The sequence below is a fragment of the Vombatus ursinus genome, unplaced genomic scaffold (genome assembly GCF_900497805.2).
Source record: "Vombatus ursinus unplaced genomic scaffold, bare-nosed wombat genome assembly UNPS02014812.1, whole genome shotgun sequence".
Lineage (NCBI taxonomy): Eukaryota > Metazoa > Chordata > Mammalia > Diprotodontia > Vombatidae > Vombatus > Vombatus ursinus.
In genome coordinates this window covers 45,654,016-45,673,285 of record NW_020954590.1, presented here as the reverse complement: position 1 = coordinate 45,673,285, position 19,270 = coordinate 45,654,016, and the positions used below count along the sequence as shown (strand labels likewise).

Here is a 19,270-nt window from a genome sequence, read left to right as displayed (position 1 = left end):
AGGGGGTTGGGGAGGGAATGACAGAAAAGGCTTCAAGGAGGAGGTGGCACTTGAAATGGGCTCTGAAGAAAAGGAAGGACTTTATAGATGAAGCTGGATTAGGAAGAAGGGTTCATCCTAGGCACGAGTGATGGTAAGAGCAAAGGCACGGAGATAGGAGAAGACAGCCTAGGGAGAGTAAACAGACTATAAGTCCAGTTTGGCTTAACACATCATACAGGAAGGGAAGTGCGTGAGATAAAATTGGAAACAAAGGTTGAAGTCGGACAGTTGATTGCCTCGATTGTCAGGATCAGAAGTTTCGGCTTTGTTTTGCAGGCTATGGGGAAAGCAGGATTTTTAATAGAGGAGTGAGATGATCAGTTTGGTGCTTTATTAGGTTACTTTATCAAAGGACAGATTTAGAGAGGGAAGAAAACAAAGACAGACACACCAATGAGGCAACTTCTCCCAGTACTTTAAGGGGAATAAAAGAGATCAGGACCTGAAGAGTGAGAGATGAAAACTGAGGCTGAATGGGAGATACAGAGGTAGAATTCACAGGACTTAGCGACTGGCTAGAGGGAGGGAAAGCGGAAAAGAGAAGAGTCAAGATGACCCCAAAGCTATCAGCCCGGGGAACTGGAAAGCTGGAATGGAGAAGTTAAGAGGAGGTTAGGTTTTAGGGAGAAGACAAATTCAGTTTGGGGAATGTTGTTTGAGTTTCAGCAGGGAATTATCTAGCAGACAGATAGGAATGGAACTGGAGCTCTGGGGAGAGCTTAGAGTAGAGAGAATTGGTAGTAATCTTTGTTAATAAATAGAATTTTTTTTTGAACTGGATTTTGACATCATCTTTACAGGGAGGTTTTGATGAAGAAATTCCTTCCACTCATCTTAATCAGCATTTGCTCTATAACTTCTAGTTATATCAAGTTTCATGGGGGCACTAAGAGGTTAAGTGACTAGCTGCAAAGTCACACAGCCAGTATGTATCAGACACAGATAGTAAGTAAATCTAGGTCATTTTAACTTCAAGGCAAGCACTCTATTCACTTGTGCTATGCCTTCCTCTCAATAAGTAGAAATTAATATAGTATAAATTGAATTTAAAAAATGTGACTTTAATACTTCAAAATTTCTGTGATTTTATCTAAAATATACAAAATATAACTCCTCTGGACTTAATGGATAGTTTTCATGAGATGCCATGGCCCCAAAACAATTATCACCAGTATCTAACTTAGAGCAATAGGCCTGCCCAAATTTCATTATAGCTGGTCCTTGGAAAGCACTTTACAGACTTACGATCAAAGTCTTTTTTAGTTAGGTAGGATCCCTAGGTTTTTCTGGCCAGAGCTGGAACTAGGGCAGGGAAACCATTAGTCTGGGGATTTTCTCAAAGGAGAGAAATTTGCCCTAAGGCAGGAAATTTATAGGGTCTTTGACAGTTTGTCTCCTCTTCCAAGGAAAAAGGGAAGTGGGGGGGGAAGAGAGGAAAGGGAGGGAATTATACTATTTGTAGCTGGGAACAGGATGGTGAGGGTAGTGGGCTCCTGCTGGGGGAGCAACTTGACCGCATCTTATTCTCCAGATGCTGTTGCGGAAGTAGGGTGAGACACTTTTGAGAAGAAGAGATTATTTCCACCTGGAGGCAAGAAAAGGTAGCTTGAAGAGTATTGCATTTTAGCAGGGCCTTGAAGGATGATGGGAATTAGAAAAATAAAATTAAAGGAGAAGTGCCTTGAAAGAGATGAGGGCCAAGAGAAATTCAGAGAGATTAAAAAAAAAAAAAGAACTAGAACAGTGTAGTATAATCCACGGGAAGAGTTTCCAAATGTGGTAGTGGGCAACAGGGTTAAATGTTTCAAAGAAATAAAGGAGAACAAGGACCAAGGAAGAGTCATTGAACTCTGCAATTTGGAAGTGACTTTCCAGAGTACAGTATTAGTAGAGCAATGGGGGTGGAAGCCAAATGGCAAAAGGTTAAGCAGTAAATGATGGTGAATTAGATTTGAAGTTAGGACATGAATTTGAATCTCCACTCATTGCCAATATTACCTTGGGTGAAGCATTTCATCTCCATGGGCTTCATCCTCCTCATGGGTAAATTGAAGAGATCGCTTTAAATACTTTCTAAGGTCCTTCATGATCAAAATTTTATGATGGATGATATGGCCCTACAATTCAAGAGAGATCAGCTCTTCTCCACCTCAGATCCCACCTTCTTCAAGAAGCCTTTCCCGATCCCGCTTTCCGCTGGTGACGTCCTCTGTTGATTGTCTCCAGTATAGACCTTATTTGTACACAGTTGTTTGCATGTTGCCTCCTCTTTATTTGGTTTTGGTTGACTTTCTTTGTGTCCCAGGACTTAGCACTGTGCCTGGCACAGAGAAAGTGCTTAATAAGTGTTTACTGATTTGCTACTGTACTTTCCCCAGAACTAATAGTCTCTGTAATAATTATTAAAATAACTAGTATTTGAGGCCTGTAAATTGTTTTATAAGTTGTTAGCTCATTTGATTCTCATAACATAAAGTATTATTACGTAAGGTATTATTACATCTGCCAGCTGAAGACAAATGGGACTGAGAGATAACCCTGACCTGCTCAGGGTTGAGCAGCTAGCGTCTGAGGCAGGATTCAAATTCAGGTCTTCCCGGCTCCAAGCCCAACATTCTACCCACTGTGTGGCCACCTACCTGTAAAAACAAAAAAATTAGCCTAGATGAGGGATTTTTAACCATGTCATGGTGAAACCTCAATGTAAATGTATAAAATAAAATTTACAGGATTACAAATGAAACCAATTATATTGAAAGTTAGCAAAGTATTTTAAAAGATAAGTTCACCTATATCAAGTTAAGAACCCCTAACCTAAATAATCCCTAAAATCCCTTTCAATTTTAACACCTTGGCAAAAAAATTTTTTGAAGGGGAAGAGGCTTTAAAGCCCTCTTTCAGGCCCCTCTCTTAAAATACGTTTAAAGCATTACAGCCCGACAGCACAGACACTCTTAAGGGCAATGACTGTTTCTTTCTTTTTTCTTTTTTCTAAATCCCTGGTGTCCAGTGCACAGTAGGCTTAATAAAAACTTGTGGACTGATTGTATTATCATTCCACTCCTTCCTGCCTCATGATAACCAAACTTCTCAGATGTCAAGTGTAAGCAAATAACTGCCCTGAGCACCTGCTTATCCAGAACCATTACTTAAAATAGGGTCAAATTAACTAATACAGTCAACTGAATTGGGGGAAGTAGCATCCTCCCTGATGTGGCCTCTCAGTTTGAACCTCTCCCCCATCATGCCTACCCTGGAATTTGTGATGCTAGATTGGGGTACAAAAAATCCTGGGTACAGCTCTGCTTCCAGAATAGCCCTCAAGAATCAAGAACCCTTGCTAATTGATGATGGTGAAAAACACACATATAAGTGCATATTGTCTGCTAAGGCAGGAGATACAAACAGAGCTAAGGCAGGAGATACAAATAGAGAAAGTGAGACAATAACTAATGGAATTAATAGAGGACAAAGGTACTGAGTACTGGAATAGAAATCAAGAATCTGATTGTCTAAAGCATGTAAACAGAGTAAAATCCTTGACAGGTTATTACATATGAGAGGAAATCAGTTCACAGAGAGAGAATGGTCATAATTCAATATAAACTTCCTGAAGGCTGTTCCTAAGCAGGGAAGAGATATGATAATTGGGCTAGGAAGATTTTAATTATTTGACTAACATTAATTTTTTAAATTATCATCTAGTTTTTTCTTTCCCAAATGAAAAAACAAACAAAAAGCCCCTATGAGAAATATGTGTGGCTAAACAAAACAAATTCACATATGGGACATGTCCAAAAATGTACCTCATTCTGGATGTAAATCCATCACCTTGTTTTTGGAAGGCAGACAGCATTCTTCATCATCAGACCCTTGGAGTCACAGCTGATCATTTTGCTGATCAGAGCTCTTAAGTCTTTCACAACTCGTCTGTTTTTGCAATATTGTTACGATACAAATTCTTCACCTGGTTATGCTTATTTCATTCTACATTAGGGCCTTCAGGTCTCCCCAGGTTTCTCTGTAACCATTTCATCATCTCTTACAGCATAATAGTGTTCTATTATATTCACAAAAATTTGTTCAGCTTCTTCCTAATAGATGGGAGTCCCTTTAATTACCAGTTCTTTCCCACTACAAAAGGAACTACCATAAATATTTTTGCATGTAGGAGACCTTCTCATCTTTCTTTCATCTCTTTGGATTACAGGCCTAATATTAGTCTTGACATATGCACAAGTTAGTAACTTTTGGGGCATGGTTCCAAATTGCTTTCCAGAACGGCTGTACCAATCAATTCACAGCTCTACCACCAGTGCAATAATGTGCCTTTTTTCTCACAGCCTCTCCAACATGTCATTTTCCATTTTTTAATCACCTTTTCCAATCTGATAGGTATGAAATAGAAACTTAAGAGTTGCTTTAATTTGAAGTACTCTACTTATGACTAATTTGAAGCATTTTTTCATATGGCTATAGATAACCTGGATTTCCTTTGGGAAGATTTTAAAAAGAGCTAAAAGGATGGGGCAGGTAATAGTGATCAAATGTTCAGGGAACAAGTACGCTTTTTCTGGTAGCCAGAAGTATAAAGGACAATTGCCCTTTAATACTATTTATAACTTCACAGGAGTAAACTATGCTTAAATTTATAGAATTTTAGAGTTACAGAAATCTTTATTCCTTAGAGATCATCTGGTCCAACCCTCTCGTTTTATTTTAAATTTTCAAACATTTATAAATACTGTTTTGATAAAGAAGACAATTCCCACTCATTTTATTTTAAATTTCGAAACATTTATAAATATTGTTTTGACAAACAATTCCCCAAAAACACTCAAATTAGTTCTCTTTTAAGGGAAAGAAGTCAGTCCTCCAACTCTGAAGGACTTATGATGAAAAATGCTCTCTGTCCCCAGAGAAATAACTGATGGTGTCTGAATACAGATTGAAGCATATTTTTTTTCACTTGCTTTACTTTTCTTGAGTTTTTTTTATCTATGTTTTCTTTCACAACATGACTATTACAGATATCTTTAGCATAACTACATATGTATAACCTATATTGAATTGCTTGTCTTCTCAATAGGGGTAGGGTGGGATGGGGAGGGAGCAAAGGAGAAAATTTGGAACTCAAATTTTTGTAAAAAAAAGTTTTGTAAGTTTTGTAAACGAATGTTAAAAACTGTTTTTACATGTAACTGGGGGAAAATAAATTAATTTAAAAAAATAAAAATAAATAAAAGAAGTCAGTCCTCAGAAGATGCAGTCCCTGAAAGAGTTAAGTTTATCAATTGTTAACAGAAAGTAAGGCTGTATCTTTAACTTTGACAGTATAATACTACTACTGACTGTTGTATTTGACTACAGTGTTGTTGCCTGTCCATGAAAACTGTATGTATTTGTATATACTGCTCTCTTAATCACTGCGTATATTACTTTCTTTGGTTTTCTTCACTGTTTCATTTCATAAAGGTTCCCATGCTTCATATTTGTCATTGCTCAATATTGCAGTGATATTCCATCACACTCACACACAATCATATGTTCAGTCACTCCTTAATCACTGGGCATATGCTTTGAGGTTTTTTAATTACAAATAATGATATGAATATTTTTGCAATTATGAGTCTTCATGCTGATAAGTTACTCGAATAGAGATACAATATAAACAGACAGAATCTAACATGGGTCACTAGAGGGCGCAGTGAATAGAGTCAGGAAGACCCGAGTTTGAATTCTACCTCAGATGCTTATTAGTTTTGTGACCCTAGGCTAATTTACTAGTCTCTAAAATAAGAATAATAATTGCATCTACCTCACAAAATTGTTTCAAGTTTCAAACGAGATAACATATGTAATGCACTTTAAAAGACTTAGTTAATATGCTAGCTATTATTATAACCTCTGGGTCAAGGGGTCTGAACAATTTAGCAATACTTACACAATTCCAATTTGCTTTCCCAAAACCCAACTCCATAACATTGGAGGTGAGGAAACTGAGGTTGAGTGATTTGCCTAAGCCCACACAGCCATTCGAAGTAAATCTGACTAAAACCCAACTCTTGATTTCAACCCAGCCCACTGCTCCAAACATCATTGTATCCCTTTTCCATTAATTAGGGCCCTCGGAATTCAAATTAGGCCTCTGGGTTATACGTTATTACAAATGGACACTGCAACCTTGCCCAGTACAGTCTTACTCTATTCCTAACACCCACATTTCACTTTTAGCTCCCTTTATTCAGGACGGCTATCAGAATAACAACTTTGATGTCAATTTAATTCAATTCAATTCAACAAGCAGTCTCACAGGACACTAAACTAAAGGCAGACAGGCCGGAACAGAACCTATTGAAAGACTGTGAGAAGGGGTGACTCTGATTTCAAAGAACTGAGGAGGCAGTGGTTACAAATATTCTGCATCTCTTCTGAGGGAATAAATATGCTGTATCTCTCCGTGCTCCACATATCCTCTCAGCAGCTCTCATCTGTCTTCTCTCCACCCTTAGAAAAAGCTGGAAAGGACTTTTAAGCAGTTGAGATGTAATAATATTACTCAATACGTTATCATTTTCTAAATATCACTGGGGGAGAGAAGATTTAGAAAGATCTGCTAATAGAGGGAGGGGCAGATAAGGGACCTGGGGTTTTTAAAAAGTAATGGTGATGAGGGAACAAATGCTATTTAGTACAAGAGGTGGAAAGATGATTCCGGTAATGCTGAGAAAAAGTTTTGCTACGTAAACTCATCTCCACTCTCTTTTACCCACCCTGTGCCTGCTGGTCCTCACCATCCTAAACAGCCCTAAGAATGTATGGATTTCCTAGAGTGCTTTTGATCCACTCCCCTTAGAGGGAGGTTCTGTAGGAATTCCCGAGGATGCTGGGCTTCACTCCAGGTCCCAAAATCATAGAAGGGGACTAGAGCTGGAAGAGACTTTTGGGGTCATCTAGTTCAATTCACCATTTTATGCACTGTGTTGGAATACTTCTCTAACTTGGAATTCCAAAAAAGAAAACTATTTTAATAATTTATCAGTAAGTGTTTTTCCAGTTCTTTCAAACCTCTTACAGAAAAACTCCCATAGTGGCCTATCTATACCTATTTCTACTTATCTGCCTTTACTAATTTACCTCTGTGAGTTTTCAGTTATTAAAGACTGCACAGAAAGCACTGTAGTAACTCAGCTTTAAACAACTGTTTCTTTTCTTGGCCTTGAGGCAGCATCAGTAGATAAGTAGAAATATATGTGCCTAGGGGAAAAGAAATAATGGTAAGAACACAGAATTAAGCATTTATCAACCACTTCCTCCAACACTCTCCACATCAGTCCAATTTTTAAATAACATCTCTAAAACTACTTACTGGGAAAAGTAGCATTGTTTGGTGGTCATTAAGAAGCCACACAATATTCAGAAGTAATCTCCCATTAGGTAAATTACTACACTTTTCTACACATTTATTCCTTCCTCCCCCAACATCCCTCAAACGTACCCAATAAATTTTTAAATTCCACCTATTTGGTGCTTTAAGTTTTCTCTCCCAAGGGTCTAGTTTCATTTGCCCTAGGGAACTCCTAAATGTACACTAACAAATCAATTCTGTTCCAGGGTTAGGCTCCCATATTTTGGGCACAAATCTTTTTAGGCTGTAAGATTTGGGGAGGGGACAGACATAGATTGGCTTGGGCCAGGGCAGCAAGGCCTACCAGATTTATAAGCTTTTCTCTTCCCCAGCATTTGGCCTGATTTAATTATCAACTAGACTTGATTAGCTAGAGAAAAGGTGTGTGTGTTAGCAGGCTCACCGCAGTACAATGGTTAAGAGTGGGTTGAAAAGCGCCCACCACCCACCCACCCCCGGCAAAGGTTAAGTACTAAAGCCTGACTTTTTTTTTTTCCATCTTAGTTTGGTGGAGTTTCTGAGCCCCCTCCCTCTATGTATGTGTGGCCTTTCGGTTTTTGTCTTTGCTTTCAAGCTTGGGCAGATCTAGAAACTCAGTTCTACTTTCCCAGCAGCTACTGGAGAACCAGCGATTAAAAAATCTTAAAGAATATGAAACAAGATAGTTGGGTGAAAATAAGGAGAACCACCCCGTGGCTAGAGACTAAAGCAATGTTTGTTGGGTTCTTTTTTTGTCGCAGGCAGGGAGGGTCTGGAGAGGGTTAAAGGAGCCCGAAGTGCTATTTTGTTTGGTAACTTCGAAAGCTGCCCAGGGCAGCCGAAGCAGCTTTCGAAGTTACAAAACAAAACATCTCCTCAGTAACAACTGTACAAGCCAAGGCCTCCCTGCCATTCAGACTGTTGAGTCAGTATGTCTGGTTGGGCTGGGCCTCACGTCACTGCTCACTGCCGGCCTCCTCCTCCTTTCTCTTTCTTTCCTCCACCCCTCCTCCTCAACCCTTCCCCATGCGCTTAGCACTCCTAGCCGGATATGAGCCACCAATCCCAGCAACAAACAACCCTTTAAATTAAATAAAAAAGAAAACCACTAACAGAGGAAAGCAGAATGCGCCAACGACTGGTTAACTTGCATTATTCTACAGTCTTCCCCCACCCCCACCTTCCCGCCCCACATCTGTCCCTCATTCAAGATACAACAGCTGTTTTATCTCTAGCCAGGGCAATGGAAGGAACTCTACTACATAAAGAGTTACAATGTAGGTTCCACGTTGTGTGTTCGTTTTTTTTTTTTTAAGACCATGTTGTTTTTCCCTTGTGCTGCTTTGGTTGTGAGTGTTCCCTTATGTGCTCAGCAGCCTGGAGCCCACAGGAAAGAGGGGAAAAAGGTTCCTGACTTAAGAGTGAAGCTTTGCTTGTTCATTTAAAGTCCTGTAATTGAAATGCCACCCTTGATTTTTAAACTCTGTCCTTGACGCATCCTCGTGGTCTTTCCCTTTGCCCAAGGGTGGGTACTGTCTTTAATTTATACATCAAATCTAAAACAGAGGTCTTAAGACTTTTTTGGGGGGCGGGGGCTTGCATGAGACCTCCACGGACTTAACCTTATTTCCACGGAGCGTGTGCAGCCAGCATCCTAGTGGGCCTAACCCCAAACAAAAACACCCCAGTACTTTAAACCGGAGGCGGATCTGGACAGCTTACGTCTCTACTGGGCGATTTATTTGCGTGTTTGTTTAAGCAATGGGGAAAGTATTACTATGACATGTGACAGGTTTGCTTCAGAAAAAAAAAAGAACATATGCATATAATATATATTAGGGAAAACCAAATCCCGAGGAAATGGGGGAGGGGAGAATAGAGTGGGTGGGCATGCATTTCTTGAAATCAGCAAAAACAGCATCTGGTATTTAAAAGGGTAATTTCATCAAGGACCTCCTGTTGGAGTCCTCATAACTCTCAACCAAAATAAACTCACAGGAACATGTGTTTACTTAATGGCTAGTTTCTGTTTGAAATACCGGGAGAGAAGGAGGGGGTACCCATGCAGGGTTGTAAGTCCTAAAAGTAGGAACTGTTTACCGAACCAGATGAGCAGCCACGATGTTTTCGCCCGTTTCCCATAAAGGCAGCAGCTGCCCCGGGGGGGGGGGGGCGCTGGCGAAGGTTGGTTGTGGGGAGGAAGAGTCAGCGCTTCTGCTGCTGCAGCAGCTACTGCGGCCGAGTTGAATCAGGACATGCAAAGCGCGCGCGCGCGCACAAACATACACACGCAGAGACGTTTAAAGAGCATGTGGGCATGACAGAGTGTCTGTCTCCAGCGTGCTCGGGATTTCGAAACTGCCTTGCAATCCTTGTCCAGGGCTAGCAACCGCGGAGGACTGACGGGAGGCGATCGCCGTTTGCTGTGTGGGTCTCCTCTTATCTACTTCCCCTAAGTAGTGTAGTTTTGTTGGAAGAGCACTGATGGAGGAAAAAAAGGAGAAGCGGCGAGAGCCCAGGACTGGGGTAAAGGGTAGAAGCTGATTCAGTAAGCAAGCAGTGCGTCCTCTCACCCTGCAGAATACTTTCCCTTCTCTCCTCCCACCCCCACTCCATTCACAGTCAGCCTTACGTAGAGCTCAGTCCGCTGCCACTGGGAGAGCTAAGTTAAAGGTAGCTGTCAAAAAAAAAAAAAAAGTATTTTCCTTCTAGGGGAGGGAAGAGGAAAGAGGAGGGGGCACCCTTAAAAAAAAAACACCCTCTTCCAGTTTAATGATCAAAGGGGAGTCTGCCAAAGGAAGAAAGGCAAAAAAAGTGGGGGAGGGCTCCTCTCCTGACTGGATGCTTGGTCACCATCGCCACGGTGCCAGTGATGCGGGTCCCTGGGACTGAACAAGCGGGGAAGGGTTTGGTTTCTTTTCTTTCCTCTCCTCCCCTTTTACTCCTGTGCCCTCCCCCCTTCCCCTCCCCCTCTTTTCTCTTGTATCTATCTGTCAGAGTGACAGCAGCTAGGGAGGAGGAAAGAGGCAGCGAGTGCTGGGGCGGTCGGGGCTGCTGCTCTCGCTTACTCTCACTTACTCATTGCTAGAAGGTGCGGGTGTGTGTTGGGGGGGGTGGAGAGTAAAGGGGGGGGTGCGAGCTATTGAGGGGGAGAAGTTGGGGGTGGAGGAAGGACCTCCTGTACCTTCTCCCCTTCCCTTTCTCACTCTGACAGGCTGGGGCTTAAGGCGCTGTGGAGCACCGAAGCCGGAGGGAAAGAACAAAGAACGAAAGTGGGGAAGGGAGGTCGGATTGGGAAGGGGACGAGCCCCCAACCCTACTTCCAGGGAGCAGGGAAGCTCAAAGTGTCAGTTGAATCCCCTCCAACTCCGAGGCGCCTGGGATTGTAGCGCCTTGCGTAGTCCTAACGGCCGGAGCAATCCCCCCACCACCGTCCGCAAGTTACGGGGGAGACAGTTCTGAACGAGGCAGGAGGAAAAAAAGGAAAAAAGAAAGACAGAAAGAAATCCCACCCCTGGCTCTCCTTCTCCCTGGGCATTCAGAAAGAGAATTATTTCCGCCTGGTGGAAGTAGAAATCAAGAATGAAAACTAAGAAAGGTAAGTGTAGCGTGCGTTCGGCTCCCCGTGTGCTTGTGTATGTGTGATTGTGTGGATGTTTGTCCGTATCCCCATTCAACTGTGTGTGGCTCACTTTTTGGGGGGGGGGCCGGAGGGGACGTGCTTGGGCAGTTAGGGCTGTGTGAACTAGTAATAAGCTGCCAGGACTTTTGGGTTACTTTATTTTTTTCCCCCTAAAAGTGCCCCCACCACCACCACTCCTACCCCATCCCAGGAGTCCTGGGTCCTTTTTTTTTTTTTCTTCTTTGTTGAGGTCCGGTCTACAATGGCAGTTGGTTGATGTTTCACTTCTAGACACAACACGAGGGGCTGTTGTTTAGAGACTGGTTTCTCCATGCTGCTGGCACGTTGTCAAGAAGCACGCTCAACTGCCTTGTTTGTGCTCCTCAAAGTTTCATTGTCTGCCCCACCACCCCCATGCTTTTTTGAAAACGCGAGCCCGAGCTTTCCTTCCCCCCTCCACTCGCGACCCCTACCCTCTGCCTTTCCGAGGCAAACTTCACCCCGTTTCTTAACCCGTGATGAGACTTTTATTTCTTAACTTTCAAAACGAGAGGCTCCAGCCAAACAAAGTCGTCTCTGTTTGGAGTGGGAGCACCCTGGATGGCAGGATCCACTGAGTCTTTGTTTGAAACTTAGGCTTGAAGGGCTCTCACTCAGAGCTTGGGGTGGGACTATTCTGCCCCCACCCCCCTCACTGAAATGTGATATTTCTTTTTTTTTAATTACACTACCTTCTGTATACTGTATACTGCATACTAACTCCCACCCATTGAAATGTAATATTTCTTTTTGTCATTAAACTAACTTCTGTATACTATATACTAACTTCCTCCCCTCATGGAAATGTGATATTTCTTTTTTGTGATTATACTAGCTTTAGTATACAACATACTGTATGTAACCCCCCCCAAAAAAGAAAAAAAAACTATTCCTGGCATGAAAGGTTGGATTTTTTAAAAGCTTCCCAATTTGGGGAGGGGCGAATTTTTAAAAGGGTTAAATTGGAGAAGGGAAGAATTTAAAATGTCACGAAAACTGCCCCCCTCCCTTTTTTAAAAGAATGTTTTAGACTGCTCTTCCATTTTGACAGGCAGGTCTCCTTGTAAGTGCCCCAGTTAGGGTCTGTGATTGTTTCCATAAAAGCGCCATGGAAGTTTTTAAAAATTGAAACTTGGCATCAACCTGTCTTTAGAAAACACCCAACTTTAAAATTCGTTGGTGAGGGAGTGGGGGGGGTAGTGGTTCCCCCTCAAGTCCTGGAGGAACGCAAAAAAGCTTGGCTCTCGGCTTGCTGAAGCTGGAGCTGAATTTTCCGTTGTGATTTATGTGAGGGGTTCAAAACATAAGTTAATCGAGTCCTGAAGCAAATGTTCCAAAGCGAGGTGGGAAGCCTCCTACTGCGCATGCTCACCAACTTCCTCGAGGGATGGCTTTTTTTTTTTTTTTTTTTGAACTCCACATTCTTTCAGACTGGTAATGCCCGGAGAGGGCTTGGGGCAGCCTCCCCGCGGGGGAGGGGGGTGCGCGTAGTATACGTTACGAGATAGAATGTTGTTGGAATGGAACGCCACGAGGCGTTGGGTTCTTCCTCCCGAGTCCCCTACCCGAGGGTTCTGTTAGTTTACTCAGAGACTTTGAAACCTTTGGTGAAGGTCGCCCGTACTCCCCCCTCCCCCCCGCCCAACTTTATCCTGGAAGCCCGGAGGGGAATGTAACGTCCACGATTAGGCTAAAAGCGGCTTGGGTCTCCCCTCACCCCCCCTCCCCTCCCCAGGCTGCGGCATTCATAAGGTGGTTCATTGAATTCATTGATTGGTGATAACGCGACGGTTTCCCAACGCACGCTCTGGGAATGGCGTCCGAGACGTCCCTGAAGTGAGAGGAGGTCTCCCCGTCGGGTGGGCTCGTCCCTGTTTGGCAGTTACTTAGCCCACTTCGGCGGAATTGACTTAAGTTAGGGGTTGTTGCCCCCCCTTTTTATTATTTTATTGTGTGTGTTCCTTTAAAAGATCCATTCGTGTTCCCTTCCTCTCAATGAGTAGATTTCCGCCTTCTGCCCGTCCCATTGTTCGGGCTGTGCCTCGGGGTAGGGACTGTCGAAATACCCAACTTCGTTGGAAACTTCTAACGCCCTCCCAGCGCCTTCCCCCTGCCCCCGCATTCTTCCCCCCTGGTTCCCGCATTCTTCCTGGTCCCTCCCCCTTCCCCCTCTCCACTTATAATAAAGAATTGAGTGTGTGAAAATGCTGATATGATTAGTGTGAGTGTTTGGTAATCGGTCTTGTGAGCTGAAGTTCTGGTTATTCAGCACTGAAATAATGCAAACAATGAAAGGTGACATGTTGGAGGGGGAAACTTTGAGATTATAGGAAGAAGGTCACTGGTTTAGAGTTCATGTGGGGGAAATGAGACTATTGATGGTTGATGTTAGGACAAAGGTTTTTTTCTTTTTTCTTTTCTTTTTATTTTGGTTAAGGTTTGGTTGGCAGATTGCATTTGAGGGACACTTCACTGTTTCAGTTCTTCGTATCTTTTCTGGTTTCTTGTAATCCAAAATTCTTTTGGATTCTCTTTGAGCTGTGGTAAATTTTACTGCTTTGGGGGATGATTAAAGTTCAGGCTGTGGAACCCAGGAACAAAAGCTAGATTGCTTGCTTCCCTCCCTCTCTTCTGCCCCTCCCTTCTCTTCCTCCTCTTCTCTCCTCCCTCCTCCGTCTTTCCCTTTGTAAAAACTACCTTTGAGGGATGAAACAGTTTTCATATTCTGTGTTACAGGAAGATTTAAGGATCTCTCAGGCCAACTGTTGCCAATGACATGGTCTGTGGGATGGGTTTGTGGTCGTTTTAATATAAAAGTTATCTGTCAAATATTTTTAAAGCTCACTTTAATAAAAGTAACTTGGACCAAATCACAGAGAAGTGGAGTATTATACGTTGATTTGCAAATTAGAGGATTGTACTTCTGAAAAATTTTACACTGTTACAAAAGAATCCCTTTTTAAAATGGTTAAAGCAAACAGGTAGATGGTCGGATTAGAAAAATTCCAGTAGTTCTTTTAATCCTTACCTTTTGACAGTGTTATGTTCTTGCTTGAGAGATTCTTTTTTGTTTGGGCCAGCCAAGCCCAGTTCAGTTTGGATGACTCAGGTGTTAAGATTCCCATTGTATCTCCAGGGAGACCATCTTAACAGGAAACTTTTCCTATCCAAACTTTTGCTTAATTAAATTAATGGTTAACCTTTTTTCCCTTTAGGTTTATCACTATCGTGTCTAGATTCTTTGCCTTCCACTCCTTTAGTTTTAGTTCAACTGACAAGTCTCTTTTTTTCTTTTTTTTCCTTTTTTTTTCCATTTGTTGTCATCCTACTGATCTTGAGAATCTAAGTATTCTAAGAGCTAATCTCGCCTCTTTGGGCCTCCTTGTCAAATACTAAGTAACAAGTCCTTCTGACCCTTTGAGAATAAGGAAGTAGGTAGAGTAAAAGCAGTCTGTTCCTTTGTACTAAGTATCATGACCTATGAATTCATATATGGGAAACAAGTCATCTCTGGGAAACTTTTCCTAATCTGTTACAAAAGGAAATGACTAACAAAGAAAAATAAAACGGATCTGAGCCATAATCAATAGACATGGTTTCAACGAAAACAGTCTTGACAGCAGCAAACGTGGTTATGCTGCCCTGCACATATCAGCTGGTGTAGTCAGGGAACTCCAGTCCCAACTTCCTGTTACTGAAGCTTTTGTGCACATATTGGAAATATTTGTTAAGTTCAGAGGCCTGTCATTCATTTATTTAAATGAACTCAGGATGGAGGAAAGTCTTTCAGGGCAGTTTGGGGTTGCTTAACTGAAACTTGCTTTTGTGTCAGTGTCACTAACCTATTGGGAAGGGATCAAGCTTCTTGTCAAACTGAGTAAGATCAAAGGGTGAGCTTTTTTTCCCCTTGCCCTTTGTTATGACCAAGTTACAGTTAGGAACCAACTGCTCTAAAAGCAGATTTTCACACTTCATGGCTGGTTTCTTAGGGAAAAGGCAATAATAGTGATAAGCCCCAAAGACTGCCTTTTCAGATTTGTGAGTATTTAAAGCAACTGCTTTATTCACATTTTTTAGTTGCTGACTTATCTTTCTCAAATTGACTAATTGCCAGGGCTGAATACCAAGTATGGTTTTCCTCCTCAATATGAAATTTATGTCTAGCCTAAACAAGGAGTTTGCTTTATTACTCTTATCCACTTTTTTTTTAAATGGAAGTATACTTCCTAAAAGTTTCCATTCTTAACTATTTAATAAAAGTCTATAACTTGGATTCATTTCTGAAAGACAACTTATTTAAATTCTCTTAATAAGTCCACAAGGATATAACATAGTTATGGAGTTTATAACTTTTGGCTAAACTTTGAGTCTCTCCTCAAACGTATGTATTTGCATAATCACAGTTCTTTTTCTTTGTTAGAGCCTTCATTACTTTGACGGTCTCCTGAGGTCTCTGGCTCTTCCCTGGATACCATTTTTCCTTTTCTTTTCTCAACACCTCCTGCCCCCTGCAGTCCAAATCTAAATATGTGTGTCAAAGTAAAGCAGTGGTCAATTAACTGAGAAAGGCATTAAGTGGAATCTTATAAACAAATCTTTTTAAAATAGTGAGTAGCTTTCTTGTTTTATTATGCTAAAATGTTTAATTATATTCATCTGTTGGGGGGGGAAACAAGTTGACTAACTTTGAGAAGAACTATGTCCTTGTTATCGAATTGTAAAAGATTTTCATTAGGTCCTGTGTTTTTGAAAAGGGTAGTTTTCCTCTTTCAGACTGGGATAAAATTAACAACTGCAGTGATCAGGAGAAACATTCAAATTGTAGGGATGGAGTTGTTTAAAGAAAATGATTGTAGAGGGGGTAAAAAACGTATGTTCCTAAATTGAAGTGCCACTTAATGAATTGTGTTAATTGAAGCCAGTCCTATCTGTGGTTTGGATTTTACAGTGGTGTGTGAATTCCTAAAATTGCTGTTGGGATTAAAGTATTTAAAACCAAAGTAGATTTTTCTTTGGGAATTATATTGTTTAGTTTACATTGTCCTAGAACAACTTCAGACTGAACATGGTGGCCAAATTAAAATATTTTATGATGTTCATTTAATGTATAGAATGTACTAGGTCCCAATTACGAGGGATCTGCTTTGCCAAATTAATTATATGTGACTGCCAGAGGTGGAGTGGGGAGGAGGAAGTGCTTTTTAAAATATTTTCAGGAACTAAAAAGGTGTATTGAAACCAGTTCTCCTAGCTAATCATCTTTAGAAGACAACGATATTAATTTGGTATAATGATTAACTTTATGTGAATATAAGCTCAGGGAACAATAAAATGTCTCTTAGAATAAAATTGAAAGGCTATGCCTTCTTAGGGTATATAAAGCATTTCTAGTTCTTTAAATCTGAACTCACAAGTACCAATAGAGTATTTAGGGATGACTCACTATCATTTAAAACTGATGCAATCAAAGGAATGAGAGAGTAATATGCTAGCATTTTAAAATGTATTTCAGGACACCTCTTAGATTTACACTCCACCCCTTCAACTTGCCTCACACACCTTCCTTATTTGTGTCCTTAAAAAAAAAAAAGTTGTTAGCCAAATACCGTTATAGTGCCCTTCCTGTGCAACATGTGGCATGATATTTACTTTAGATGCAATTTGTCTGAACTGCCACAGCAGATGAAAGGTTTTTCTGGGCACCAGTTAAAAGGAATGTGTGAAGTAAAATCTTCATGGGACGAAGGTCCTGGTATTAATGGTCTGTTAGTCAGTGGGAGGACTATCCTTAGTTCACTTGATTTACATCATTTTAGGTAGCACAGGCCTTCTGGTGGCTGAAGGAAAAGGAAAAAAAAACAACCCTTGCTACAGTTGATCTTGTTGAACCTTAAGTTAACTTGGACTAATGACTTTTGGGTTTTGTATTTTCATAGGTGTTGTTCCAGTATCAGGCAGTGAGACTGAGGATGATGACAACATGGATATTCCCCTGGACCTTTCCTCTTCAGCAGGCTCAGGCAAAAGGAGAAGACGGGGTAATCTACCCAAAGAATCTGTACAAATTCTCCGGGACTGGCTCTATGAACATCGGTTTAATGCTTATCCTTCAGAGCAAGAAAAAGCTTTACTATCTCAGCAAACACACCTATCCACACTACAGGTAAAAAAAAAAAAAAAAGAAACAAAAACAAAACCTCACAAAGAGTTAAGTTTATTGGAATAGTTTTAAGACATTTTGAAGAGTTCCTGTGTGATGATTTATTTATATATAGTTCTTTTCTCTTTCCTGTCCCCCCCTCTTTAAAATTAGAGAATATTTATAGTGTTGAAAGGTAATCTGATTATTTAGACTTATCATCTTATCAGGTAACAATTTCTTTAATGATATATCATAAGAGAGAACACTACTTTATACAGCAAATATGAAAAGGAGGTTAGACCTTCCTCTATTGCCCAGGAAACTGGTTTGATATTTAAACAGGGACAGATTTCAGTGAGGTAATTCATGTTGTGTCTGTTGACATAGTCATTTGAACAGGGAAAAATCAGTAACTGTGGGAGGAGTGGCTCTTTTCATAGAGGAAAGACTTTCCTGTTGTTTATTAACCTAAATGCAGGAACAATAGGTAATAGGTTAATATACAGGAGAGTTAAAAGGTAAACTTCTTTCTATAAAAAAAACATTTTCAGACACCCGGCAACTTTTGTTTCTTCTTTTTGAAGAATGGTGAAAGTTTTGGCTTTTTTGTTTTTTGTTTTTACTTTGGAAGAATGACTCTTAGCTAGAGTCTGCTCCCTTAAAACAGTTTTTAAATCTAAATGGACCATTTCATACCTTCCAAAAGAAAAGTAAAAAACATTAAAAGATGTTATATTTCCCAGGTCTGCAACTGGTTCATCAATGCACGCCGCAGGCTCCTCCCTGACATGCTGAGAAAAGATGGCAAGGATCCAAATCACTACACTATTTCCCGCCGAGGGGCCAAGATTTCTGAAGCTAACTCTGTGGAGTCAGCCATGGGCATCAAAAACTTCATTCCAGCTTTAGATGAGAGCTCATTTCATGCCTGTACAACTGGACCAAACCAGACCTTAGGAAGACCACTGTCTCCTAAGCCCCCATCCCCAGGATCCATATTGGCCCGGCCCTCAGTGATTTGCCATACCACGGTGACTGCATTGAAAGATGCCCCTTTCCATCTGTGCCCGTCAGTCAATGTCGGACAGAACACAGACATGCAGCAGATACCAGCCAACGGTTTCACAGACACCTCTCTCCTGTACTCAGAGGACACGGGTAAATCTGGACCAAGTGCAAATACCCAGAGTGGGCTTTTCAACACTCCCCCCCCCAACCCCACCAGACCTCAACCAAGATTTTAGTGGATTTCAGCTCCTAGTGGATGTTGCCCTCAAAAGGGCAGCTGAGATGGAGCTTCAGGCAAAACTGATGGCCTAACCCTTTTTTCAAGCAGCAGAATTCTCAGAAAATGTTTGTTATGGTTGTCTGGGTGATGACAAAAGACTAATGACTGCATTATTTTATATATGTTTTTTTATTAATATTTGCACAAAGGATTGCTGAAATGAAGCTTCCTGTTACTGATTTGTCTTCAATGGAATATAGTCATTCCAAGAACTGTAAACTTAAAAGCTACTGTAGAAACAAGGGTTTTCTTTTTTTTAATGTTTCTTGGTAGATTATTCATAATGTGAGATGTTTCCCAAGATCATGTGATTTTTTTTTTCTTATTCCCACCTTCTCCCTTTATTTTTGTTGGTATTTCTTTCAGACTGTGCAATACTTAGTAAAGCTATAGTCTTCTTCTCATTCCATGTGGAACAGGATGCTGACATACTATCTACTAAAGAAATTTTCAATTTTTTTAAGCAAGTATGAACCTAGTTGATTGGTGTTGCCTTTTTCATGATGTAATAAAATATTTTCTTTAAAAGTGATGCACTGCAGAGTATTTTGTTGAGGAAGCACTTCCTAATAATAAGCAGGAACTTGGATATCATTGAAAGATAGAGTATCCCATGTGAACAGGATTAAAGAAATGTAGATATATCATTTTTCACTCTTTGAAGGACCTGGGACCACACCAGGGTACATAAACCGGATATATATTTAGTATTGATAGGGTTGAGTCTTGCTTAAAACTTTTTCTGCTGAA

The 19,270-nt window shown here is 40.9% G+C and overlaps 1 protein-coding gene and 1 long non-coding RNA gene across 2 annotated transcripts; one reads left to right on the top strand and one right to left on the bottom strand.

Annotated features, from left to right (window-relative positions):
• Positions 1-2,423: 2,423 nt before the first annotated feature.
• Positions 2,424-9,659, bottom strand: LOC114053683. The gene is made up of 3 exons (XR_003570406.1): positions 9,530-9,659; positions 7,180-7,299; positions 2,424-2,681 (listed from the first exon to the last, which is right to left on the bottom strand). It is a non-coding gene; the product is annotated as an uncharacterized LOC114053683 (long non-coding RNA).
• Positions 9,660-10,590: 931 nt separating this feature from the next.
• On the top strand, positions 10,591-18,561 carry LOC114053682 (homeobox protein TGIF1-like). Its single transcript, XM_027876798.1, has 3 exons — positions 10,591-11,027; positions 17,027-17,253; positions 17,976-18,561. Exons 1-3 carry the CDS (start codon positions 11,012-11,014, stop codon positions 18,474-18,476), a joined length of 744 nt encoding a protein of 247 aa, XP_027732599.1. The 5' UTR covers positions 10,591-11,011; the 3' UTR covers positions 18,477-18,561.
• Positions 18,562-19,270: the final 709 nt, after the last annotated feature.

What these genes read in the sequence shown, in the direction of transcription:
- LOC114053682 (XM_027876798.1), top strand. An exon ending in CACACCTATCCACACTACAG is followed by an intron (nt 17,254 to 17,975) that starts GTAAAAAAAAAA and finishes TATATTTCCCAG; the next exon opens with GTCTGCAACTGGTTCATCAA.